A 27931-nucleotide genomic window follows, 5' to 3' on the forward strand; every position below is an offset into this window, starting at 1 on the left:
GCATTTTAATATCGCGAATCTTGGCTCTCGCAAAATTTGTGAAATTAAAATGCACGCGAACATTCCTCGTTTTACAGTAATGTATTGGCCCCGAATGAAAGGAAACGTACCCATCCACTTTGAATCCTCACTGCCTGATTGGGCCACCAAAAAATGACCTTTTGGCAATTTGGTGACCCGGCATCAAGTTTTGGTGGCCCTGGACCACTGCTGATATCGAGCCCTGCATGAGATCTTCCTGCTGTACTTGTTTTCAAGGGCTTACATTGAAGCTCTCGAGCCCATCCAGCTGTTCCTGTAGGGATGTGATGGTGGCCTGTGTCTCTGCCAGCCACGCTGACTGCTCCTCAATCCCTTGCTGCAACGAGGTGACGATGGCGGTGTAGTCTCGCTGTGTCAACAGCGCCCTCGCCTGCTGGATACGGACCTGGAGATCTGGCAGCTGGCTGGTGTCCACCTGTTGAATACTGGCGAGGATCTGCATCAAATTGGACACCCTGGTCTGGCTGTCTGTCACGGCGGAGGAAGAGACTCTGTTTGACTCTGAAAAGAAAATTGGAGCAAAAACAGGGGGTGAGTGATAATCTCACCTATAGATCTATTCTGGTGAAGCTAGCACCACCTACATACACATATTCACATACATTCATTCAAAATCATACCTGAACCTGGATTCATGAGAATCAAACAGCTACGTAGGTACATACAGTGTTATAACTTCACTCTGTATGAATCAATATTAACATAACAGCCTCCCACTAGGAACCTGTTTATACATCTGAGTAAAAATGATATATTATGAAGGCAGAAACTTTCACTTCTCGATGGGGTAATTTGAGGTAAATTCAACAGCTTTTAAATTCAGTGATGAGAGCATTTCTGCATTCGTGTCAGTCTCCAAAAATATTTCAGTATGTTCTTATTTTGGTGCTAGTTTGGCAAAAAATGAAATTAGGGCAAATTTCTCCTTTGCGAAACATTCCATGTTTACAGTAGTAGTCTTTTGCTCATAGAGAGGACACTAGGACATCAGTTTGTAACTGTGGCTGTTGTCACATGTCACTCACAACTGATTATTTATTTAGGACCTTTAAAAACATTTTTATTTGGTGATGATTTTATAGTTACTATGTAGAGTGCACACTGGGCGATGATTTAAATACAATATATTGCACGATTCCTTGATTGTAGAAACTCAAACAAGAGAGCAAGGTAATTGTCTTCTTTTGTCTGTTAAAGGGATAGTACAGTATTGGTAGAGATGAGAATTGGGCTTTTAACTTTTTGCGAGATAACAAGAAAACACTTATGATGTAGTACAGAGCATACCATTTTAAGAGGAATTCAAAGTTTATTTGATGAAAATCGGGTTTGGAATGACTGAATCATCCAAAACAAAGTAAAACAAAGCAATCATAATAAAGTGTGGGTCCCACACTTTATTAGAATCGCTCTTTTTTGGATATCTCAGCCATTTCAAAACCAATTTTCATCAAATAAACATTGAATTCCTCATAGAATTACATGCTCTTTCATATTTCATAAGAGGTTACTCATTATCTCACCAAAAAATGTTAGAAACCTGAAATTAGGTCTCAACCAAAACTGTACGATCCCTTTAAGTTCTAAAACTAGACCAAAGTCTCTGGTATGATTTGACCTGTTTTTAAATGTTTTGCCAACTTTCTTCCATGTTTTCCTCTGGAGGATTTGCTGTATACAGCCATACCATTACTACCATGGTGAAAATATGTCTCTTATAAAGTTAAATGCATGATTCCACCTACTGGTAGTCACACATACACTGTATACTGAATTACCACTCACACTCTCTATCTCTCTCCTAACTCTCCCTGGATCACACATCATCATTGCCTACCTGTTGCCATGGAGACAGCAGCCTCTAGGGCATCAATATCCGATTGGAAGGCATCACAGGCCGCCAGGGAAGGCACGATCATTTGATCATTGAGGGCGTTGACAGAGGCGGTGATTTGGTCTGCTTCTGTCAGCCCATTGGCTGCTTCCACAGATAGCTCCTCAGCTCTATCATTGATTGGCTGCACCGCCTAGATGTTTATAAATAACAATTACATCATTGATAGGGTTATTGATCTGTCTATTCAGAATATCAGGTTCGTGTGAGAATCATAATGCACGGAAACACACAAGAGAGAATTGTTTGACTGCTTGTACATAAATCAGGTTTTGTTTAGGTTTGCATACACTCAGGAAAGATTGAGTACTCATTTGAGTAATCAGCATGGATGCTACATGTGAACATACCATGTCATTAAATGTGTGTGCTTTCCTGAAAGCAACCTAATATCAATCACATTTCCCACAAATTCTATATTCTTCCGCTTCATAAATCTGTAGGGTATAGACATTATACTATCTAAAGTTGAGCGCACGCAGGATCACATTGATAACTCCAAATAATCATAGCGAAAAAAGGCATTAAAAAAAAAATCTAAGACAACAAAGACATGTCCATGGTATCATTTTGTCTTGCACGCAATGAGCTAGCAATTTTACTCTTACACTGGTGGTGCCATCACAAAGACATTTGGACATTTCCGTCAACCTTCGTCATACCTAGACAAATCTCTCAACATTCTATTCTTCTCTTGATGTTACAGTCAGACAGGGCAAAAACTACATATTATCAAAAATAATGATAATTCACATTTATAACGTGCAGAATAATTATCATAAATTGATTGAATATCTATGCTTATTGCCACACCCTGGTGCCTAGGTCTTGAATGATAAGCTGTTACATGCACTTAATGAGACAAAGACAGAAAGAACAAGGTTTGCATGCTGCCATACCTGTCTCTCACTGTCAGCTATGCTATAGGCTTGACTGGCCACACTCAACCCTTCCTGGGCGGCAGCAGCAACCGGTGTGAGCTGCGCCCTCAGCTGTCCAGACTGCACCAGGTCATTGTTAGCCTCCTGTCTGATGGTGTCTGCCCCTTCCAGGGCACTGAGAGCGGCCCTCTGAGATTCTGGGACAGAAGAAACACTTATGCATAATCTTATTGCAGAACCTCCTGCATATCAGCTGCCATTTTTCTGACGGTATTATGTCTTTTACCTTCCCTGCACATTTGTCACAAGTCAACATATGTCATTTCCTCATTATCATTATCCGTACATTTACAATACACAACCAGGATTCCACGACTAATTCTCTTGTAAAGTGGAAGTATATGTACAACATACCGTAACCACAACCCTTTTTTTTTTCTGTTGTTGTTTTTTGATGCATATAGTGTAGACAAAGGATATTGGCAAGATTCTTCCAAACACCATTTTTTTTTTTCTCTCAAAGACACAAAAAATAATTCAATGCAAGTCAGTTATCAGAAACCAGCTTTCATATCAGATCGTGCTGATGTACTCTGTGTTCGACAAAAGACATCATTTGGCCTGTTTAAGATTACTGCTCGAAGAGCTGGTTATCTAATAAAAACATTTTCTGTCAATGCACGCCCATAATAATGAACACTATTATAATGAAATTCTTGCTACAACAAAATAAACTTCCAGGTCCCAAAATTATCATCTATTATATCTGATTGCATGCTTTACTGTTCAGCTACAACAAAATTTCCACGTGAATGAAAGAAAACTTTCTGTCCTAAGGACTTTGTTATAATGTAAGTTACCTGTAATATAATCATTATGCATCAAAGCTCCCTGGGGAGGTTTGAAAATATATTTGTTAAAGATGATCTTACCATCAACTCGATTATCAAAGTCTGTGGCTATGGCCAGCATCTCCTCCGCAGCATCGAAGGCATCTTGTGAGAGAAGAAGTGCATTGGCTGCTCCCTCATTGGCCGCTGCTGACCGGTCTCTACGGTCATTCACTTCTTGAATGGTAGCATCCACCTCTTGGCGCGTCTGCCCTGTCTGGCTGACCGCACCATTGACCGTATTGACAATGCTCTGAGCGCTGGATATCCGGTTTTCAGCCTGAAGTGTGTGAAGGTTCGAATACACAACAAACACTTCCGTAATTTTGATCTTGTAATAAGTGAAGTACGCAGACAATTTTAACTCTGTCATCTGTGGATCTCTACGTATGGAAATTTGCCATTCTTTATTCCGTAATCTTAAAACTAGGGTTTGCTAGAAATCTTGCAATCTAGTAATTATAATACCACAACAAACTCTAGATTGAACATGATTTTTCAGAATCTTTTTGTTGTAAAGAATGACATATATAAATAAAACAGAAATAACATTTTACACCAGTTAAAGTACATAAATGGCACAAAATAAACTCTTACTCAAAATATATCATTGACAGTGAAAAAGTGCTAAGATGCCATACACCTTTCCATACAACAACAACCAGAGAAGTGCCCAGAAAGAAGTCTTTATTTCTGATGTCCTACAAACTTGGTAGTGAGCACAGTGACAACTGAGGTGAACAGTAATGAACACAAAACTTAAAATTTGCCTCTTTATTTTACAGAACAGTTTAGTCATGTTTACCGAGGCTTGAACGTTTTCTGCCTCAGTAGTCTTTTCTGCAGCTTGTTGTATGATGCCATCAATCCTACTCTCATCCACTGCGGATTGTGTAGCTTCAACGTCAGCCAGCTCTTTCCTGGCTGCAGAGTCTACTTCTCTAGCCCTGCTGGCCAGGTCAGTGACCTCCTGAACAGTGATCTGACCCAGCTGCTCCACACTGGTTGCCCTGACAACCTCAGCAGCGGTCCTTGAGGTCGTATTGTCATGAACAACCTGTGCACTCTGTGCAGTCTGAAAACAAAGGAAAGCAGTAAACCAAATAAATCTTTTGGGACATGACAATCTTCCTATCTGTAGATCGTATGTGTCAAATAGCAGAAGAAACACATCATGGCTTGTTTGTTTGTTTGTTTCATTCTATTTAATCACTGGATAAAATGCCAAAATTGATAAAATTGTTTCCTAATGTATGCAGTGTTGTCCACTTTGTACACATCAGTTCTAGCTAAATCCTGTAAAAGCTCAAGGCTGGACTGACTCTAACTGCATTTCTTAATATTCCGTGGAATAGGAGCTACAAGGATACACAGCATACTGGGCATCATTGGTAAATCAGCATGTCTCAATCAGCTTGTCTTTAATAGGATTCATCAAACTTTGTGGATCTATGAGCAGCCTCATCATGGATATATGTTCCTATAGCCTACCAGATAGCTTTTTTATTTGGGACACACAAAAGATCCCTCCAGCTATTCTCAGAAGGCCATGCCCACGTGCAACATGTGTGACCATGCTTTCCAATTTCTGGAACGTACTTCATGACATCTCGCACACAGAACAACAGTGTAAGGTGAGGTGGCTGGGAATACCACGATGCATGAATCAAAAGGTACATTTTCAGAGTTGGATAAAAGAAAGTAGAGCAGGTAGCACAAACACACACACACACAAACACACACATACACACTCAAAAATACATAATGGAAAAACCAGCATAAAATACCAAAATCACACTGATACCCCAGTTGACAAGCAATAGTTCACATACATGGGTATGAAGTCATAGTACCAAAAAGAAAAAGCAACAACAACAACAACAACAAAACAGCTAAACAAACAACAACCATCCCCTCTCCCTCAACAGAAGACACTCAAGGAACTGATAAAACATACTGGGTGATGCTTGTCATTCTGAAGGTTTGTTAATCTGAAAATAGAATAAGGTTTGATATTCCAAAGGTTTGTTATTCCAAAACACACAATTTCCCTGAACCTAAATGTCCATTAATCCGAAAATGAAAAAGGGCTTGTTAATCTGAAAATCTGTAGCATTATTTCGAAAGTTTGTTAATCCAAATATGAGATAAGGGCTATTATTCCGAAGGATCGTCAATCCAAAAATGGAATAAGGTCCATTATTCTGAAGGTTCGTTAATCAAAAAATGAAATAGGGTTCATTATTCTGAAGGTTCTTTTTAATCCAAAAATGAAAGAAGGTGCATACTAATGAAAATCATTTCATTTTCAGATTAATGAACCTTCAGAATAACAAACTGTAACCAAAATACTGGTATCCGTTATGTAAAACCAGCATCTTCAAATTACCTGGAGGGCCTCACTAGCTGCATCCATCGTATCCTGAGTGATGTTCCTGATCTCTGACACCTGTTGCTCCAACGAGGAAACATCACTGGCTGTTTGACCTCTGACCTCCTCGATCTGCACAGCCTGTTTTGCCAGGCTGTCCCTCAGGTCTTCTAGAATGCTCTGTGCAACTTGGAAAGCACCTGGAGTTGAGGGGGAGATGTAAAGTGTAAACTCTACTTACACAGTATCTGACTTATGCCACCACAAAACAAACTGATCAATCAGAAATGTGTGAAAGTTAAATTTTGACCTCGGCTTGACACTTTTCTGGGTGATCCTAGTTCTTGAATTGCATTTCAGGTCACGCTGTGTGCACACATAAATCCATACAGTTTTCTGTTTAAAACTATGTTAATGGTGGTATGCTGGAATTTTCAGCTACAAATGTATGTGCCCTGCACACGTACTGTAATCAGTAATCATCGTATCATTAGAATGAATTAAATAGAGGTCTCGACCTGATGCCATTGCTCCTAATTCAATTCTTCAGTATGTTGGTAAACCAGCTGCTACCTTGTACAGTCATCGAGTTTGTCTGTGGATACACTACAGCAGACAATAAATTAATAACACCACAAAACTCAGTCCAGGATTACAGTATAGTGACAAGGTCTCACCGCTTGTGAGTACTCCATAAGCCTCTGTCAGCTCCTGGTTCACCAGTTCAACAGTTTCCATAGCAACGCGTGCATTCTCCTCAGCTCTGGTAGCATTCTCCTGCGCTGTAGTGATCATTTCCTCAATGCTGTCAAGTGTTTCCAGAAGAGCTTCCACAACCCTGTTGAGAGCAACGATGGTGCTCTGCAAATTGGCACCATCTTGGACAGCTGCACTTGTCTGTGAAGCACAAAAAATACATGAAGTTACACAATATTTAAGGTTGGTACCAAGCAGAAGAATGGTAAGATGTCTCAAGTTTGACAGTGCAGCACTGTACACAATACAAATGACTAATACTAGTCTTCACATTTCACACGAGATACACTGTCTCCTCAGAGGACTTGAACGCTCCAAATGCGAAACACTCTAGCCTAGCACAATACTGGCACAGTACAGTACAGTACAGTACAGTTCAGTTTGTTTGAATGCTTGGAACACAGCCTTAAGAGTCTGCTTGTGCATAAGAGATATTCATACTCACCGCTTCTAAAAGTTGTGCGAGTTCTGAGTTGGTTTCCTGAAGACGCTCATAAAATGGTGCTGGAATAGAAGAGTTGTCCCTGTCTTCCAAGAATCTCACAAAGGCTGACAGGTTCGCTACAGAGATCTGAAGCTCCAAGTGGGCAGTCTCGATACCATCGTAACAAACATCACATTCTACACAGAATCAGAAACGGATAATAGTCAGCCAAATTTACAATCAAAGGTACCACAAGATATAACAGGCATAGTACAAAAACAAATACATATATATGTTTGTATTGTCATGTTCATTTTGGTATACAATGTAATGTCAATGGAAGCCAAATTTCTATGTCTGACATAGACCAATAAAGAATGAATGGATGAATGAATGAATGAATGGATGAATGGATGAATGAATGAATATATATATAATTTTATACCTTTTCACAACTGGCTGTTTGAGTTTAATCATGAACTTTGACATTATACAGTACATTCTTATTCAACTCAAGAAAAACAGCGCAATGTATGGTTTAACTAAAAAACAAAGACAAAAATGATACCAAAACATCACAAAACAAATAGCAAGAGAAAGAGAAAAAAAAGATGTCTGGTTCAAGCAGCTCCACATGACTATAAAGGCACAAGATTATGACTCAATTAACTTTTTACCCGATTCACATGCATGTATTCAGTCCCTTTCTTATTCTTTACCTTGAAAACTTGATATTGCTGTAAAACAGCATGACTTATATTCACATTCACATAAATCTCCACATAACATGGCTTTATTTACCAAAGGATGGCCTCTTGCAACTCCCAGGGGCCTGCCATTATTACCTCGTCACTGCAAGGAAACTAGTCACACTTAGGTGTAGGAGGACACTGTGGCTAAAACACCTCGTCTAAAAGAGCATGTTTTAAAATCAGAACCTCGTGCTTGAAAGTTCAGTCTAATCCACTGTACCACAGAGGTCTCAAAATATAAAAATTTATATTCAACTATGTATATTATAATTTTCAAATGCACTTTTCAAAATGCAAACAAACTATTCATTGTCTCTTCTATAGGATACAGAGAAATGTTGTACCCTTAACAGTGCTCATGGTACACTGTACGAGTTGACAATTTTTGATATCCTAGGGGAAATGCGTCCCAACGACTGTGGGGGTAGTAATAACCAAGGACATAGCTGCCTAGTACCAAGCACTGGAAATACTGACACACTGTATCTTACAGCAGCAAGGCAAAGAGTCTACTCATGGATACTTCAAATGTTGGAATACAAGTCAATACATTACTTACTGAGGCAGCCAAGTTCGTAGTTGTAGTAGTTGTAGGCACAACCATCACACAGCCTGCCACCAAAGTTGCCCACACAAGGACACTGGCCACTGTTGTTATCACACTGAGTTGCACCTCCTGTTCCAGTTGTATTACAGTTGCATGCTTTGGGGTAAAGGTCAAGAGAAAGTATTCATGAAGAGTTGTTAAATCAGGCTGCAGCACAGTCAGACAGGACTCCACATTTTACAGGTCAAACAGTGACCTTGCTGTAAATGGGTTGGTAAATGCAGACTATCAAAATTCAGACAATTACCTAAATAAGATATGAGCTCAGAGCTGAGAGGCGAGCTCACACAAACAAATTAGGATGAAAATTTGGGTAACCTTTGGCAAATAGAGCGCAGTGTACTGTAAAACCAGAAATTTTTGTGTGCATGAAACTTTCATGAGGAGCCAAGATTTGCAAATATGTAAAATGCATGCAAAAGTTCAATATATATCTGTATCACTTGTGATGTAGTATACTCATAACTTTTAAATGGTCAGCAATTCACAATAGTTTCATGCCATGAAAAAGGTAATTGGCTCCGATTTGCAAATGAAAGTATCATGCCATGAATGTTACTTGATCTACAATATTCCCCTTTATTTGGCTGCTCAAGGCATGTATACTTAAGAAAAGGATCAACCCCAACTCACATGTAAAACAAACAAACAAACAAACAAACAAACAAATAAATACAAAGGACAACACACACAAGAAAATAAACTCTACCTTCACAGCCCCCACCAAAGAGGTCAGTCCCAAAGCCATAGTAGTCTGAGATACAGCTGTCACAGGCGGGTTCCTGGACATTTGTGGCACAGCTCTCGCACAAGTCACCCACTGTCCCCAGAGGACAGTCTATACACACTCCAGAGTCGGGATCACAAGAAGACGACCGACCGTTGCAGTAACAAGGAACACAGGGCTCAGTGGGCGGGCCAAACGGATTCTGGCGCTTGGTTCTAGCAAGGCACATGTCACATGACAGACCTGTGTGAGGAAGCATCACAAGACTGTCACATGACCTTTGATGGAATCTTTTTCCTAGTTTGATAAGATTCCCTGACTATTACTGAATACCTACGTTTGTATGATGAACACATGGGCTCGGTTTCACAGATCCTACCTCACAGTGGGTGTGTAAATCAAACTTTTAGTACCTCAACAGGTTTTCATCTTTTTCCTCATGGGAAGTTAGTTGATGCAGTTTGAGTGGTGAATCTCCATGACATGGGGATTCCATTTCATATCTTATGCAAGGGTTATAACTCTAAATACGGAGGGGATGGTATGATAACACACAACACTCTTCATTGGGACTCACAGCAGTTCAGACCCTGGACCTCTTAATCAAGAGGGAATAATGCTACAGACTGGTCCAACCTGCTGCTTTTATGAGGAACAGGTATGGTGATATGGAAATTTGCAAGACAGGTTTTTTCTGTTTGTCATGTAGAGGTTAGTGGAAATCAAAACCTGTGTCAAAAGATACAATAATGTTGCAGCATTTTGTTTTCTTTTTTTCATCATTTTTTTTTTTTGCCATCATATCATGAATACTAGAGAAAAGTATCTCCACATACTATTGCATAAAATCAGAAATAAACTATTTCCTTCATCTTCACAAAATATTACTTATACTTGAAATTGGCATTGCAAAACCTACAAAAATGGAGTGCAAACTTTACACGAAACATGAAACTTCAGTGAATGTCAGCAAAGTATTGATTGAAAGAAAAAAAAATGGTACCCATAGTGTTTGAGGAGATGTTACACACGCATTGTTCAACGTTTGTCGTAGTCACTGCCTCAGCTGCAGGGTTTGCATCATAGGTTGCTGTTGCCATGGAAACTGAGTAGAAGGTGCTTGCAGTGCCAGCACCAAATGAGGCTCGAATCTGGATGCTTGTGACATCTGCCAAGATAGCTGTGTGAGATGAGTAGAAACGAGAACTATTTATGCCTAATACAACAAAACATTTAAATCCTTTTAATATGTATCCCCAAGAAGCTTGCTTCAAACATGGCAGGCTTTCTAATCAGCATTTGAGTTAATTTGTCTCAACTTGATACTAACGGTAAGATAGAAGAAGCCCACCCAAGTGTACAGTGTGTTTCATTCCAACTGGAAGGCCATGGTACTATAAGATTAAGGGGATTAGGAAATGCCCTGGCAATTAGTTTTCAGACGCCTGTGCCAACGAAAGAAGAAATCACTCCAGCAGACTTGACAAGAGGCACACGAAGGGTTATGCGTCATTATTGTCAAGATGAAAGCAGAAGGGTTAAAAGGCTATGACTGCTTCACTTGATATCTACATCCATCAGTTAATGTGGTAAAACATGAAGTGGATTTTGCCTATTCATCCAATGACTTGCTCTCACCTAAGCAGTATCAAAGAATGTTAATGTGTTATCAACAGATAAATGTTGGCCATTTTGTGAGACTATAACATTTATATGTCATATCCTGACAGTCCCACACTAATAAATTCATTGCCATACAGTAAGGACTAGGATAACTTAATAAGCTTCACTCACTCATAATCAATTGCAAGATATGTGTTCAACCTGATGAACAAAGCACACCCCTGGATGTGCAAACTGATGAACGAAAGTCAGTAATGGGTAAATGGCTGGCCAATATATTTGACAACTTCTTCCAGAGAAACACTTGTGCATATTCAATCAGTTTTCTTACCTAAGAAGTCCTGATCAGAAATCTCACTGTCCCCTTCCACCTCTCTCCACAAGCTTTCATAAAAGGTTGCAGTGAACGTGGCTGTCTGCAGGGAGGGCACAAAGGCCTCTTCGGTGTAGTAGATGCTGGTGTTCTGTGGACCTCCGGTCATAATGAGATACTGACCTACAGAGAGGTCAACTGTCCCTATGTCCAGTTTGGCCGAGTAGGAGAATGTTTGACCATACGAGCTGAGCTTGAAACCCAGATAGGATGACGGAGCGAAGAGATAGATGGATTCTCCACTTGGTAGGAAGGGTGGATGAGAGACACGGATGTTAGCTGCGTTGACATCCAAGGAGGATGCTTCAGAAGATCGCCAACCACTGGAACTAAATATCAAACAAGAGAGACAACAGCCAGTAACATGCATGACTCTTGGCACTTGTAAACAATCATAATATCCTTTTTGTAATGTATCACAAGTTACGATGGCAGTTCAGAAGCATTCAAAGGCAGTCCTGAAATGAGCCCTAATGAGCTCCTTTAATAGTTTGAGAATAGATAACCAATTAGTTTGAGATAGGTTTGAAACACATAAAAGATGATTTCAGAGACTTTGTTCATCTTGTTATTTGGTTAGTTTCGAGATCAAATCCTCTACCATTATCAGTCTTCAATAGATCGATTATACAATGTCATTTGTCTGTGCACTTACAGCAATTGACAATACATTAATAGTAATTTAGAACTGCATTCTGTACAAACATGCTGACTAAAGGAAGAAAATTGGGTCAAGCTGTGAATCCACTAAAATAAATGAGAATATGGGCCAAAGTACACTATCCCACAAATAGCTGAACAGAAGAAAACTTGTCTGAAGATTCTACCCAAGACACACCTTCCATCTGTGAAGTCCGAGGTGATATAATCCTGGATGTAATTTGGAGCAGCGTTGCACACTGTCCCATGGCCATAGCAGAAGCAGGGCTGACAGCCAGCTGGGTTAGACATGGCAAGGTTGAAGGAGCCCGGGGCACACTGGTCACACTTTGTACCCTGGACGCTGGTCTTACAGGAACACACACCCAGGATGGGATCACAGCTAGCTGCCAGAGACCCAGCCAGGTTGCAGTCACACTGACTGATGAGGACAGGATAAAAAATACTGTCATCTACAATCATGTCAACTGATATAATGACTTGAATTATGTCTTTCATACTGCATTTCCAATGGTTAAGGCTCCCTCTGAGATACAGACTAGTTACAAGAAAACTAGAAATGTCACTAAGGCGACTGCTATGCCTCCGCCATAATGCATGATTCTCCTAATAGGTCTATAGTACATGTGGACAATTACATTTTCACAATATTGGCAAAATATTGAAATTACATGTTTGTCACAAATGTGTTGAATGTTCACCTTCCTTTACCTAGGTTTAATTAGATGAAGAGGAGAGCATGTATTTGGGGATTCAAGGACTTTAACTTTACTTTGACCCATTCATAAGTGTATGAATACTGTAATTTTCAAGGTATGGAGAAAAAGTGTAATTTCTGTATTGAAAAGTACAGTGTACACTGTTACCATTTCCTTTTGGCCTTTGATCCTAAAATTCATAGGATAATCACTGTCAGGCAGAACATGCATAAACATGTAGTAAGTTTCAAGATAACTTGAGCCACTTCTGAGATATGGAGGAAAAAGTTAGTTCAGCACTTTCCCTTGATCTTTGACCTTTTGACCTTTTGACCTTTGAGGCAAACCGCCGCCCCCCCCAAAAAAAAAAAAAAAAAAAAAAAAAAAAAGAGAAAAGCAAAATTTCCAGATAATCTATATAAGATTATACATGCATACACCAAGTGCACAAAAAAAAAAATTGCTGGCATTACATACAATGTAAATATGAGGGAAATAGTAAAAATTTGAAGTGTTGCACTTGACCTTTGACCCCCTGACCTTTGACCCTATGAACCCTAGATTCTCTAGATAATAACTGCCAGTCAGTACATGTATATATACTATGTTCCATGAAGATACCTTGAACAATTTCCAAGGTACGGAGAAAAAAAGCAAAGTTTTAATATTTTAACTTGACCTTTTGACCTTTGACCTTTGACCTCATGACCCAAAACTTTCACCAGAGAATCTTAATTGGGTAATACATGTATACACTAAGTTTCAAGAAAATATCTTCAGGCATTGCATAGATATGGAGGAAATAGTGAAATTTTACGTATTTGACCTTGACCTTTTGACCTTTGACCTTGACCATGTGCACCCAAAAGTTGATAGGCACAACTTCACCCCCTAATACACATACAGCTGTACATGCCAAGTTTCATTAGGATACCTTAAAAGGTTTTGATAGTTACCCTGTCCACAAAATTTATTACGGACGGACGGAAGGACGGACGCTACTACGGACGGAAGGACGGACGGAAGAACGGACGGACGGACGGACAACCCGAAAACATAATGCCTCCGGCACCACTTCGTGGCGGAGGCATAATAAAGTAACGTGATTGTTCTTACTTCAAAAAACCCTTTCCACTCTTTTCATGCAACAAAAGATTTAGTCAAATAATTCAAAGTCTTATTCCTTGTGCCTGTCTGAATACTTGCACCATTTCCTGTTAGTATTCCAGTACAACTGCTATTGTCAAGAGTAAATAAATTGACAAAATATCAAAAGAAATATTTGACAAAATTTTTGCAAGCCTTCCATGTAATAAAGTTAATTAGAATTTCTAGCAAATTACCATATGCAAACAATTCCTTCCATGTCAAGTTTAGCACACATATCATGAAATCAATTCACATGCTTGGACTAGATTTCTACCCTTTTTTGTACATAATCTGTCATCACTCTGCCCACCTTTCCATCCCCCTCCCCCACCAAAAAATCCCACAAAAACCAAACTACATAATGTGAAAAACACACGTGCCATGGTTCCAAAGTAAATGCTGCCATTGTTTCAAACCTCTTTCTCTGAAATAAAAACAGATACAAGTGTACATCCAATGATTTCTTCATACCTGCAGCCACTGACAGTGAGGTTAAAGAAGCCATCCAGACACCTGTCACACTTCTCTCCTCCCACAGTCTCCATACAGCTACACACCCCTTCCTCGTTACACTGGGGTGACAGTGACCCCTCTTCCAGGCAGCCACAGTCCAGGCAGCCTTCCTCACCACCGAACCCATAGAAGCCCCTCAGACACACACTGCACTGTCTGCTGCTTTCCACCCCAAGGGAGTTCAGCTGACCCATGAGAGCCACACCCTCCTTGCACGGACACTGACCAGTCTGGAAGTCACAGGCCAAGGTGACTGACCCCTCTGAATTGCACCCACAGGCTGTCGAGCAAACAGTCAATCATTCATTCGGATTTGAAGATTCTCTTGAATAAAATATACATGTAATATCTACATTGTCAAGCTGTGTGTTCTAGACATGCCATAAAATTTCTGAGTTCAAACTCTTCATCCAACTCAAGCATGAATTGGAATTGAGGATTAGATTCACTGGCTTTCATCAACACAAATCAATGACTATGTAATTAGTTATCAATATTCTCACGCATACCTCTCTTTAAGTCACAAGATAAGTGTAATTCTTGTAAAAAAAAAAAAGAAGAAGTGTTGATCATGGTTTCATAACATGTCATTTTCAGAAATATCATGAAAAGTTGAAGGAAAAATAGATGTAAAAATATGACTCCTTCCAATGAAAATTTTGTCAAATACAGCAAGTGTTTGTGGATGGACTGCAGTCATATACACGCGTACATCCTCTTTTGGTTTATCAACAAAGAAAGAAATACTCTACACCTTCCATTAATTCTCCCAGGACTTGAAATTATTCTAGCATTTGAATGCTCTTCCCTCCGAAGAGACATTCAGATATGACAGCAAAGTTTCACATTTAAGTCATTTCTATTGACAATACCTTGGATCACTTTAAGGCGCATGCATGCACTCACATATTCCATATATTTCTTATTGTGCTGTCAGCAGTTTGCATCAGTACCAAAAACTCTAGATCAAAGTTATAAAATGTCTCCTGCATGATGACACCCTACCTTGGCATCCTTCTGCTGTGAAGTTGAAGAATCCTGGCAAGCACTGGTCACATCTCTGACCTCCGACCCCTGGCTTGCACAGACAGGCACCCCCATAGGTTGCACAGGTTGTCTGTAGAGATCCATCTGGATCACAGCTACATGCTGAATGAATTTATAAACACATCACAAAGATGTATATTTCATACATACAGGAGCAGCAAAATGATTTTTGCACATACACACTGCACACTTGTGCATTAATATGTCTTATCTTAAATTATTCCACTGTAAAATGACTTACAGGAGGAGTATAGAGATAAATGTGGAGACTGAGAAACAGACAGAGTGAAAGACAGACATGGGATTAAACAATTACACCTGCATGAAATTGCATTCATACTATAACCTCACTAACAAAAGATGACTCATACAAACATTCAAAGCATATATACTGCGCTAACATGATCAATGCATTAATTCAAATCAAGATACCTGAGGTGCAAAAGATCACGGTGATTCAAACACAGTATACATGCATTTTCTTCTGTCAAATAGTCACTTTGACAAAAAGCTTACAGTTCAGGGGGGCATTTCATGAAGGAACTTGTCAGATAAAATGTCCGACAAGTCAATTATATCCGACAAGTTCAGAGAAATCAGCCAATCAGACTAAAGAATTTCTCAAAACTTGTCGGATATAATTGACTTGTCAGATATTTTATCCGACAAGTTCCTTCATGAAACACCCCCCAGAGCTACAAGCTAACATCACTCATGGTCAGTTTGAGTGAAAATATCTGTCCAATACTCAACTCAACCTGAATTCTAACATAAAAGTATTAAAACATTAGTTTGATTTATTCATTGGCATTACTAGTCAAACTTACGTAGTGCCTGCCCAGCAACTTCCAACATTAGGGAGTAGGTGAAAGGTTGACAAGGAACGAGGGCAGCAGAACGTTCTGCTATGGATGAGAAATTCATCAGGCAGCTGTCATAGAAATCTCTTTCCACAGCATCTGGGTAATGATATGTTGGTAGAAAAGACAAACAAACATTGTTGATTAGAAATCATTGCTGATTACTATATTTTGTGCAGATGCAATCTCAATAGCAACATTTCAACTACTTTGCATATGACTGCATACAAAGTAGAACAAATGTACAGCACAATCAAGACATGGATGATAATACTCATTTCTGAATATATCAAATTTTTACTATTCAGCTAGACTCTCCTGCAACTTCAAAACATTTAATTCTCTTCAGTATTTTTGTTTACAAGACAATACAATTTTATTCCACAATAAATTTTGTATTGAAGTACAATGCAATGTACAGTTTATGAAAAAACAAAACAAGACAGAACACCTTTAATGAGACTACAATCATACTGACCTGCCAACTGGTAGACAGTGAAGAGTGTAGGGTCTGGAAGTAAGACTACAGCATCTATCGAGATGGAATTTGCACCATTTCCTGGGCTGTCAAGCTGCAGCTCTACACTGTAGGAACAGTCTCGGTGGAATGAAAATGAATCGTCTGAAACGAAGGACACCCCGACTCCGGCTTCCAGCGAGAGAGATAACTCTGCTATAATGTCTCCTGAGGGATACGGGCAAACTAGCGAGGGGTCAATGGATCCTTCCACGGCAACGGTCAGCGCCATCATCAACCAAGGGGCTGAGGAGTCGTAGGAGTAGCGAACACTGATAAAGTTCATCCTGTAGAAAATAAATATAACAAGCCATGCTGAGGTTAGGCATGTTATATAAACAGTGCAAAACATCTGCACAGCACTGTGCATATTTGATATACAAAACACTTATTTCCTGACCCTATAAAGAAATAAAGTTATATTGAATACTGTATACTGGAAGCTTTTATATATGCAAATAATATTTCACCCTGGACCAATTTCAGTAAACTTCACTTATTCAATTTCATCTTTGCAAAAAGGAATACATATATATATTTTTTTTTTACATATTTTGATATAAGAAATATATTCACATGTCAGTACTTTTGCACATGTGAAGTAGAGTGTAAAATTCACCCAAAACTTCTACACCTTGAAATACTCCTCATTTCATAGCATGTAATTATTGCTTTGGCTGCTACTCCATTCCAATGGATGATGCTTAAAAGTTCACAGACGTCAAATTTAATACCTTTCAACCTACAGCTCACACACTGATGAAATTATTACAAGATTCATCTCCACATCTAGTAAGTATCTGATGGTGGAACTGAATCTTTACTATCACTGTTACACTGAACAGAAAGATTGCATGTAAGCATGTCTTTCCTTCCAAGCATAACTCTAACTTAAGTTTTTCCTGCGAAAAGGACAGAAAACACACAAATCGATCATTCATTCTTTAATCATTTTCACATTTTTTAGGGTCAGGAACATATTGTGGATGGCTTATTCCAGAAAGATTCTCTGCACTCTTTTAACTGGTTACCAATTCCTTGATATATAAAGCGTACATGTAACCAGTAATTCCAGATCATATAGGTAATGATTTGCTTTAAATTAATCTGCCAAAAACTAGAATCACAGATTCGCGTTTCATTTCCTAGGAAAGAATAAATGGAAATTCTTTAACAGGCTTTTGAAAAGGAAGACTTTGTTGACCAGAAAGAAATATAATATCTTACATTCTTTCACTCAGATTTGAAAATGCTGTGATGCCATCAAAGACGATAGTGTCACCAAACTGGCACACCAGATAGCCCCGCCCAGTAAACTGGCTGGAGGGAACATCAGACTGCTGGTCACAGCTGGAGTTGGCTTCCCACGCATCATATCTTCCAGTAAGAAAAAATAAAACAGCAGTGGAAACAATGGTTATATGGCCATCTGACATAACATAACAAAAGCAGTGGGTCTTAAGGAAACACGTTCTGACTGGCTGTCGCATTATTTGATAAAGCACTTTTTTTCTTGAAAGGGGTATTATTTCTTTTTCCTTCTTAGCTTGAATTCCAATTTAGCAACTGCCATATTTACTGTTCGAATAGAATTGAACAGCTGCCATATGTGTCACATGGGAGGTCCCAAAACATAAAACTTGAAACAAAACATACGGTACTTAGTCCCTTCAGCATTTTTGTCCTCTTTGTGACATCACAATCTGATAGATAACAGTCAAAAGAATTGGAGTATAAAATTGGACTTGTTTCTGTGACAGTTGTGATAAGACTGGATGAATTTGAAGTGAATGGAATTAAGCACGATATTTTGGCAAAAAAAAAAAAAAAAAGGTGGGGGAGGATGATGCAAATTTTCCATGCTTTTCTTTAAGGCCACCTTACCTATTGTGGTCCAGCTGGGGATAGTAGTAGCCGCTCTGAACATCCCTGCACTGACGACCAATCACAAAGCCCCTGCAATCACAGCGACCTGTGACCTCATGGCAGGTCAATGACCTTGCACCTCCGGGGTCACAGTCACAAAAAGTGCATTCCTGTCAGAAGGACAAAACATAGTTACAAAATACATATCTCCACTTACCAGAATGCAGTGCTGCAGTGATTATATACAATGTGTCTGATGTTCCCCCTGACTATTTCAACACTGCTTGGATATTGCTGTTTGTTTTACATTTGAGCTTATTTTGCTTTCTGATGCTCTTCTTTTGATTATGACTCAACAATCTCTTTCAAGAGCAGGGAGATTGTAGCCATAAAATAAGAAGCTCTGATCATAATGAAGTTTATTTCCTTGAGTACTGTATATTGTGTCACAATGTACAGTACTAATTGCAAAGTGTACTACTAGTTAGTCTGGATGAGTCACAAACTGTTCAAGGAAAGACAGCAATATGTCTAGCAAGCTATAATTTATGGCTATCATAGTACACTGAGGGATGGCTTTCTATATAACAAAAATATGTGCCAAATGCAAACCGGAACAAACTCTGTGTCTAATCAGTGAAAAAAATGAGAATACTCAAATGTTCCTTGCATTTCCTCTTAATGACTTTCATTCTTTAAATACTGAAATAAATGCTGAGCTCTTTCTGATAAACTACATAATGTATCTCTTGATGCATCTAGTTGTTCATCTGTAAGCTGATGAGTGCCTAAAATCCACACAAATTCAAGTTTCAAGACCCAAAAATCTGCTTGTAATACATTCACTCACTTCTTCAGCATCAGTAGGGAAGCCGTAATACTGTTCTCTGCACCGTCCACACTGTCTTGTGTCCACACTGGGCTTGCAGTCACACTGACCACTGAGCTGATCACATGACTCAGTAGCATTCACTGTACCAAGCACATTGCATCCACACACTATAAACAAACAAAAGGACACACCTGAAGTAGTGCCTTGAAGTACATGGTGGTCACACATAGTGTAACACTACAGTGATGTTTTGAGAATGTGAAATTGTGGCAAGGTTAATTTGAATGCGACATGATCAGAGGCTTTTCATGTAAGTAATAACTTTAGACAGCATAAACAAAACTATGAACTGACTCTTTTCAAGCTTCAGTGAATTTACATTTGAGGTAAGATAAATTGATGATGGTTATCTTATGAAGGCTAATATTTTTTTCTGCCACCTCTAGGCAACACTCCAATCATTTTTTATTTATCAAAATAGGAACATCTACTGAATCTCTTGTTTCCACGAACGTTGACCATTTCAACGTTAACAGATTGGAGGACTCTGCAGCTACATGTATCATGGACCTTATTATTATTAAGAGAATCCTTGTACCTACACAAAGTGGGGTCATTATACTATTGGCAGCTTTGCCATATTGTTTTCATACGGCAGCTTTGCCATATTGTTTTCATACGGCAGCTTTGCCATATTGTTTTCATACGGCAGCTTTGCCATATTGTTTTCATACGTAACCTTTTTACACCTGTAAATTGTTGGGGGGGGGGGGAGGATTTTATCTTAAACGCTGCAATTCTTACCTTTGCAATTACCAGGATTTGGATCCACAAGGAGGCCATAGTAGCCACTCTCACATTGGTCACAGGCCCTGCCTGTTACATTCTCCCTGCATTGGCATTGACCAATCGGAGAGCTTGTCTCATTGTCAGCAAATTGGGCACATATCGTGCTGTTGAGGATTGTCCCTAGAGGCTCACAGTTACATTCTACAAAGAAGGGAAGAAAACAAATCACACAAATTATTTGGTAATTTATGCTAAAAAAGACTTAAAAAAGACTAAAAAATAACTTCAGTAAATTTTGAAGCAGTGTGAAAGGCGAGCAATTGAAGAAAGTTTATCAATAGTGTCATTACAGAATGACTAGATATAACTTTGATTAGGACTCTTTTTTTTTCTTTCTTTGATGGCCCATCTGCCCGACTAAAATCATTAAAGTTGACTTGTTGGTAGCATGAAAAAGAAATGCAGTGGCACTAAACAGGAGATATGACAATCTCTTTCAAATCTTAGTTGCCCAATTGTGCTACCAAAAGAGATACTTTTTGAAAGTCTGGTGGCCTGACACCAATTTTCAATGGCCCTGGACCACTGGCCCAATGCCAGTTTATCAAGCCCTGGGATATCTGATGTATACCATTCCAGTGATTGAGTGGAATTTGTCCTGTAGGTAGTGGTGACTGTAAACCTCACCATTTTGCCAATTATCACTTTCAGAAAAAATACAACTAGTTTGCCATTTCCTGTCATGTTTATCTGACATCTTTTTTCTTTTTTTGTTCATGCTATTTCTGAATTTAAACAAATATTATATAAAACTTGACATTTTCATATCCCAGTTGACTGTGGCATCCATTATTATGCAATTTGCCGTTCACTAGAACAGACTTTGATTCAGAATGTTTAATCTGTTGAAAAGCAACTCAATTGAATTAAACAATGGATGGACTACTTTGTCATGGTTTGGCAAAATATGCAATTTCAGGACACCACATTACGGAATTATCTCTTGAATCATCACAATAAGAGGCAAACTTTTCTTTACATCACCATAGCAACAATAGATGGCTAAGCTGTCACAATAAAGATAATAATTTCATTGAAGTTGTATTTATTGCTAACAGTAAGTAGCAATTTTGTTCACTGCTTATGTACACACTGAATTAATAGAATGGAGTACCCCACAACCCACCCATGAAATAAAGGCAAAACATCTATAATTAGTGAGTCGATAAACCATGCAGGAGATTCAGATTGCAATTAACACCACACCCAGTGCACACTGATTGAGCCAATATTTGCCAGTTCTTCATCCATATGCCTACCTATGCAAACGTCTGGGTGGCTCATGGCACGCGACTCGTTGCTGTAGAATCCGTCCACGCAGATTTCACAGAAGTCGCCGGCCGTGTTGTGATAGCAATCCTGGCACACGCCATAACCCAGTGTGGCATTGTACACACAGCTGTCAGCATGATCATTGCACAAGCACCCTGGCAAATAGACAACGTTTCACTTTACCTAGCCAACTTGAACCAGATGTATACTGTAATGTACAACATGTCTCACATCTGAAGTTTGCATTTCAATGATTTGATTGACACAGTGCAAGTAAACTGGTCTCATTTCCTTCTCACAAATACAAACACATTTCAGATTTTAAGATTTAAACACATAAAGTTTAATTAACATCTTTTCCATGACAGTATGTTTGTCTTTTTAGGGCATGCATTACATTGTACGTGTTCACTATTACTGGCAGCTGGAATATTAAAGTCTTCATTATTGAGCTCCTATCCAAGCTCAGCTTAATCATTTTTACACCTTTTTACTGTTTGTTCATTGGTTTTCACTAAATTGTGTGTATGTGTGCTTGCCTTTTCACAACAGAATGGATACGTACAAGCACTGCATGTGATCTTGTTTCATTTTACTGCCACTCAATTAATTTTGTGAGGACACTTCATTCATCCAAGCATGATGATTAAAGCGCAACTGCACATATACACAGACATATTATCTGTCAATATTTCTGTTCCTTTTGTTTTGGATGGTCAGAATTTTTTTGTTTGTTTGTTTGTTTTTTAAATCATTTCTTACTGACTTACTTTCACACTCATTGGCAGTGCCTGTTGGGTAAGGGGTGAATGAGCCTGCCCTCCAGGGGCGGTTGTTGTACAGTGGAAGACATTCCTCGCAGTTTTGACCCATGGTGTTGTGGAAGCACTCGCAGACTACCCCATCGGTTGCCGAGGCAACACAGAAACGGCCGTGCTGATTACAGTTGCAGCTGAAAGAAAGGCAAAACGTGGAAGAAAAACAATCGGTGAAAATTGTGTGACTATTGAATTATGATTATTATACAACACAGTGTATGTCTAACTGCATAAGGGAGCTGATTTAATTCTTGACTCATGATATGTATTTTTTTTCCATGGGCCAATATAAAGAGTGGTTTCACAGCTCTTTTACAATGCCCAGTATCTACCTACAGATCTACGGACTTTAACAACAATATGATCCAAGGAAGAGTTTAACATCAAGCAAATGTTAGTGCAGAACACCGAGTACGAGGTTACTCACTTAACAATTTCACAAAAAGAGCAAAAATATTCCACCCTACATGAGGAATAAATTTTGTCTCACATATTTGACTTATATATCATAATTGTTCCACCCTAAACAAAATGACCCAAGTGCTAGTCAAAGAATTACAGTAGTTTGTTGGGTGTGCAGTCAGTGGCAACTTGATCCATTACATCAGTTTGAAAGAAGAAAACACACCCACACACAACAGTGCCAAATATGAGAATTACTGAAATACTTCTTACTTCATGGGAGGTGAAGAAATTATCTAATTGTAGGATATTATAGGAATGGATTAGTTGTTGCAGTCATCTCTGAAACAAGTGAAAGTCTATACTGTGTAGTCAAATGTAAAACAAGGAAAACAATATGCATTTGAAAGAGAAAGATTTATGAAAAAGTCTGGCACATTGCAATTGTACACTAAGGAAATAAATCATACATTTGGCAATCGGTACACTTACATCAAGTATGTACAATGTCATGTTATATGATTACCATCAATTCTAGACTTACATGAGGTAGGTTTCAATGTTCGAGATGGCATAGTAATACTTGATGAGACTTAGCTGCTGCCCAGTGATCTCCAGGCCATCAGTGGCTGGGTACAACAGCCTCAGCCGAAGGTCTGTCATCGTCAGCAGACTGCGGAAGGCAACGTCATTTTGGTACGCTGCCACTTGCTCTGACGGCAGACGACTGTCTGAGAATAAAAGCGCCAGCCTGGCCTCCACCCCATACACAACAACACCATCACTGTACGGCAGTGTGCCGCTAAAGTCTGAAGTGCAGAATACAGACGTTGCACTGGCGACATCTCCTGCACTTATATCAGGCAGGCTGAAGTCACCCTGACAGTCTGTTGAATAGTACTGGAGCGTTTCCCAGGTAACCCCTCCATCGTTCGACTTCTCAATGATCATCTGTTTGGGACGTCCCGATGCAAACGTGATATCCACATTGTCCACGAGGGTATAAGAATGGTGCAAGGATAACGTCACAGAGACTTCTAGCGGCACTGGGTAGTCATACCATGACATCGATTGCCACCATGATGGGTTATCTCTGTCATGACTATCTATCATGAGGTCTGGGGGGTGGGCAAAGGAGCTGTTGGAGGCATCACATATGCCGAATATATCATAGCCCTGGTAGAAAGAAAAACATGAGTATGATTATTTGCATCAAAATTCTATGAATTTGTTATTTCAGTGAACATACCAACTTGGTAATGTTACATTTTGATTCCTGTGCATTATCATCTCTTTAAATTCCAGTGATTTATTCCTGAACATGTGAGAGAAGGACTGAACGAACAAACAAATAGGGAAAATTGTCAGCCTATACTGGTCAATGAAAGAAAAAGATGTGGTCTACTGGAGAGTTGTGGAGAAGTATCCACCCAAGCACAAATGACAAGATGGATTTTTTTAATTTCTCAGGTTCAGGTTTGTCACTAACATTTAATGGCCATGAATGTACACTGTAAATCCAAACAAGATTTTAGAATTTTATAGGGTCCTACTTTATAGAGATTCAGATTCATTTAATATCCATCTAGGAAATTCTTTTTGTTGGCATATATGGGCGACCCACATATAGAAATATCTACATCCCCCCCCCCCCAAATAAAAAGAATTTAAAGTAAATAATCTACTCTGCAAATCAAGCAATTGCACTAAAACAAAAACAAAAAAGGAGGAAATTTTGTTGTCCGGTCATTTCAAATGCTATTGAAACTGATTTTACGCAATGCTTCCCCCCCCCCCAAAAAAAAAAAGAAAAAAAAAAGAGAGGAGATATAACATGTACTTTCAAGGATAGAGGGTTTTTACATTGAGGGTTGTATCTTATATAATCCCCATGACGCAGCATGTCATAATAAAAAATAAAGGCATTGTTTTGTTTTACAATGTACAATTGTTGGACTGCACTAAGTTTCAATGCATCCTATCATGACCTTCTCTTTCTCTTTCAGTAATGAAAACCTTGGCAGACCGCTCTCCAATCAATGTTTTTGGATTCCTACTGTAATGCATTGGGTGTCATTTTTAGTCTTAAAATAGAACCACTGTCATTCTATTTTATATCTCTTGAAACCATGCAGCCAGTTTATAGTAAAGTATTGACAGTTAAACTTACAGTTTAATCAAAATTCAAATAACTCCTACTAATGAAAAGTACAAGACAGATCCAGGTACATCATCACTTGGCTCATGTTTATGACGAACAAAGGTTTGGAGCTGAGACTAGTGGAAGTTTAATGAAGCATGGAGGCTGCGCTGTGCTGGATACATTGTGTGTGCTACTCCCATCTAATGAAACCTCCCCACCCAAATATATGAATCAGCACCAGTTGGTGTAGCTTTACAATCACCATGGCAACCATGTATTGACAGAGCATAACACGAACAGTCGTTGATGCAATATGTGACTCCAACATCCACTGAGTGCTTGGTCACTTGAGGCATCATACATATTATACTTGTACCTACAATGTACAATCGTACCTTGTACTGTACAATGTTTTTAGTTTTTATCTATTTTAGTAAGTATTTTAACATGGAAGCAGGGGTAGATAATTGTATGCAATGTTAGCATTGTAGTATAATTGACTTGTGCACTGCTTTTAAAAACATAAACACCTTAAAATGAGCTCATTACTGTGAGAAAATTGAGTTTGATTATACTTCAGATGATGGCAAAATTGCCATACAATCAATCTACGGTGAATAGCCATTTGAATGCTTGTTCATTAATCATCAGCAAATGCATTGTATCATTAGAATCTTGGGGATGATCCAATGTACAGTGAACATTTCCACAATACTATGCTTTTTCTCTTTCTGAACTTGTCTGGAGATATCTGATACTATTTATTTGGGACTAAATAGTACTTTGTGTCAAGTTGTTACATTACCTATCGCAGATAAATGCAACATGGTCAGTAAACAAGAATGTCATAATTTTAATTAAAAGATTACATCTCTCTCCTGTGTACAGTGGATGGAAATGCACTATTCCAATACTAAAGTAAAGGCAGATCATACATGGTACCCACAATAAAAGATTCATTAAATTACATTTCACTTTTTTTTTTAAACCTGGAAAGCAGCACTCAATGGTGTTTAATCTACTACATCTGCACACTGAAATCTGACTGTCATTTTCACTGCCCAATATCAATTTGTCAACACTGCCCTGAGAGCACAGTGAAGACAAGATCGAGTGGTGATAATGAGGGGCAAGTGCTGAAACTCTTATCGTATGACTTTATATTTAATAATAAAATGGCAGTTACTTTGTGCGGGCCTTCATACAAGTGTAGCTCTACCAGGGTGTTGACCAAATTCCCTTGCTTTATTCTCTTGTACTGTATAATACACACACAATGACTCATTCAATGGGTGGGGTCCAATTTTCATCCTCCCATTATGCGGAAGTAAACATGGTGCACAATGGCACTGGCAGCAGGTTGTACTGTACTGTGTCCCAGCTGAGGAGATCTTTCAATAATTCATCACACAATTTCATAAAAAGCTCATCAGTTTCAACAGCAGTATTGCCATTGATGTGTGTTAGTGTAGGGGGGGGGGGGATGGTAACTTGCTAAAATTCAAATACAAAAGCTGTAAGGAGTCAATATCTAAAGAAAAAAATATGCCACAGCTGGCATTATACAATCTGCTTCAAACTGCATGCTTGGCAAAATGCATGTATCGGAGGCTCTGGTGGTCTGCAAGTGACTGTCATAAAGTCAATTTAAAGTCATCGCTACGTGGCGGTCTTCAGCTGTATCTAAAATTAGATGTCCCTGGCATAAAATCCTTGACTGCTGTACATATAAATGTATTTGATCACTCATTCTACATCTTCCAGATTTTATTTTTTTTTTTGCTTTGTTTGTATTCTATTTGGCTTCTGATCATTATGACTCCCCTCTTTTGTAAGTTATAAAGACTTGAAAAGGTCTTAAACTAAAAATGAGCAGAACACTGCATCCTGTCAAAGTAAACTCAAGAACCAGTATTTCCAGCTGAAGTTCTAACTATAGTGAACTTATACTTTTAAATCATATCAGGTACCTTGTTACATTAGGAATAAACAAAAGAATGGAATCTGAAAAACTACAACGTACCTTGTCACATTGTATGATGGTAACTCGCTATATTTGACCTCGTTATAACAAAGTTCAAAGTAGTTCAAAGCATATAATATAAAATAGCCTAGCACAGGATTTATTCTTATCAGCAGATGTTTGACTTGATGATTATTTTGCATCATACCAAGAGATGTAACTGTATAAATGTTAATATGTTAGTAACCTAAAACTTTACTTTCTGCAAGACTTAATCCAAATCTTTTGGCCAGCTTTTTAACACAGGGTGTCTCTAGCAGGTTGTTTCATTCAAGTTTTTATGTGTCACAATGGAGTTGTGAGAGAAGGCTGTACTTACCAATGTGCTGAAGATCATTCTGGTCTGGTCTGGGCTGAGACCACACGTTGAGTTCACAGGATCGACAGCGACTGCCACATCAAGCTGTGAGAGTGCTTCAGAGCTGGCTGTGCAGGCAAGGTACTCTGTGGTCCCATCACGGGAAGTCATCTCACAGTCCTGATTTAAGTTCAGCCCACTACTCTGAGACTGCACTGATGTCATCAGCGTCCATGCACACACAAGCAGGAGGGGTATTGAACCCCTGCCCCATTTGTTTAGTGTCCTTACTGGCATATTTGTGAGAGAAGGAATCGTTGCCACGATTCACACTTTTGATGAACAGCTTACTTCAGAATCAGCTCTATTCTGGGAATGTCATTTTTCCATTATTAGTTTTTGACTTGGAGTAATTCTCTGAAGGTCACATCAAGTTATTTCTTGAAGAATTCCATGTTGCTAGATTCCATCAGCTCTAGGCGCCATGGATCCATGGAAAATAGTGTGCCACAATACCTGAAAAACAATTAAACAAACAAACAAGCAAACAGAGAGCTTTTATATATACAGACAATGTACATTTCCTATTTTCTCCTTTCCAAATCTACAAATTTCTATAGATCTAGGGTGGTATTCTGAAATCC

The 27931-nt window shown here is 38.9% G+C and overlaps 1 protein-coding gene across 1 annotated transcript; it reads right to left on the bottom strand.

The window, feature by feature from the left end:
- Positions 1-253: 253 nt before the first annotated feature.
- Positions 254-27584, bottom strand: LOC139724221 (laminin subunit alpha-2-like). Its single transcript, XM_071635365.1, has 25 exons — positions 27309-27584; positions 23368-23999; positions 22374-22555; positions 21591-21758; positions 20287-20472; positions 19501-19649; positions 18669-18820; positions 18012-18161; positions 16746-17071; positions 16235-16366; positions 15366-15509; positions 14319-14640; positions 12179-12421; positions 11299-11669; positions 10348-10524; positions 9327-9587; positions 8570-8713; positions 7280-7455; positions 6756-6975; positions 6097-6278; positions 4513-4782; positions 3750-3987; positions 2836-3014; positions 1880-2069; positions 254-543 (listed from the first exon to the last, which is right to left on the bottom strand). Exons 1-25 carry the CDS (start codon positions 27582-27584, stop codon positions 254-256), a joined length of 5760 nt encoding a protein of 1919 aa, XP_071491466.1.
- Between the last annotated feature and the right edge of the window lie 347 nt (positions 27585-27931).

This window comes from Diadema antillarum, unplaced genomic scaffold (genome assembly GCF_040938485.1).
Source record: "Diadema antillarum isolate AM-2024a unplaced genomic scaffold, OU_Dant_1.0 scf00000208, whole genome shotgun sequence".
NCBI classification, from domain to species: Eukaryota; Metazoa; Echinodermata; class Echinoidea; order Diadematoida; family Diadematidae; genus Diadema; species Diadema antillarum.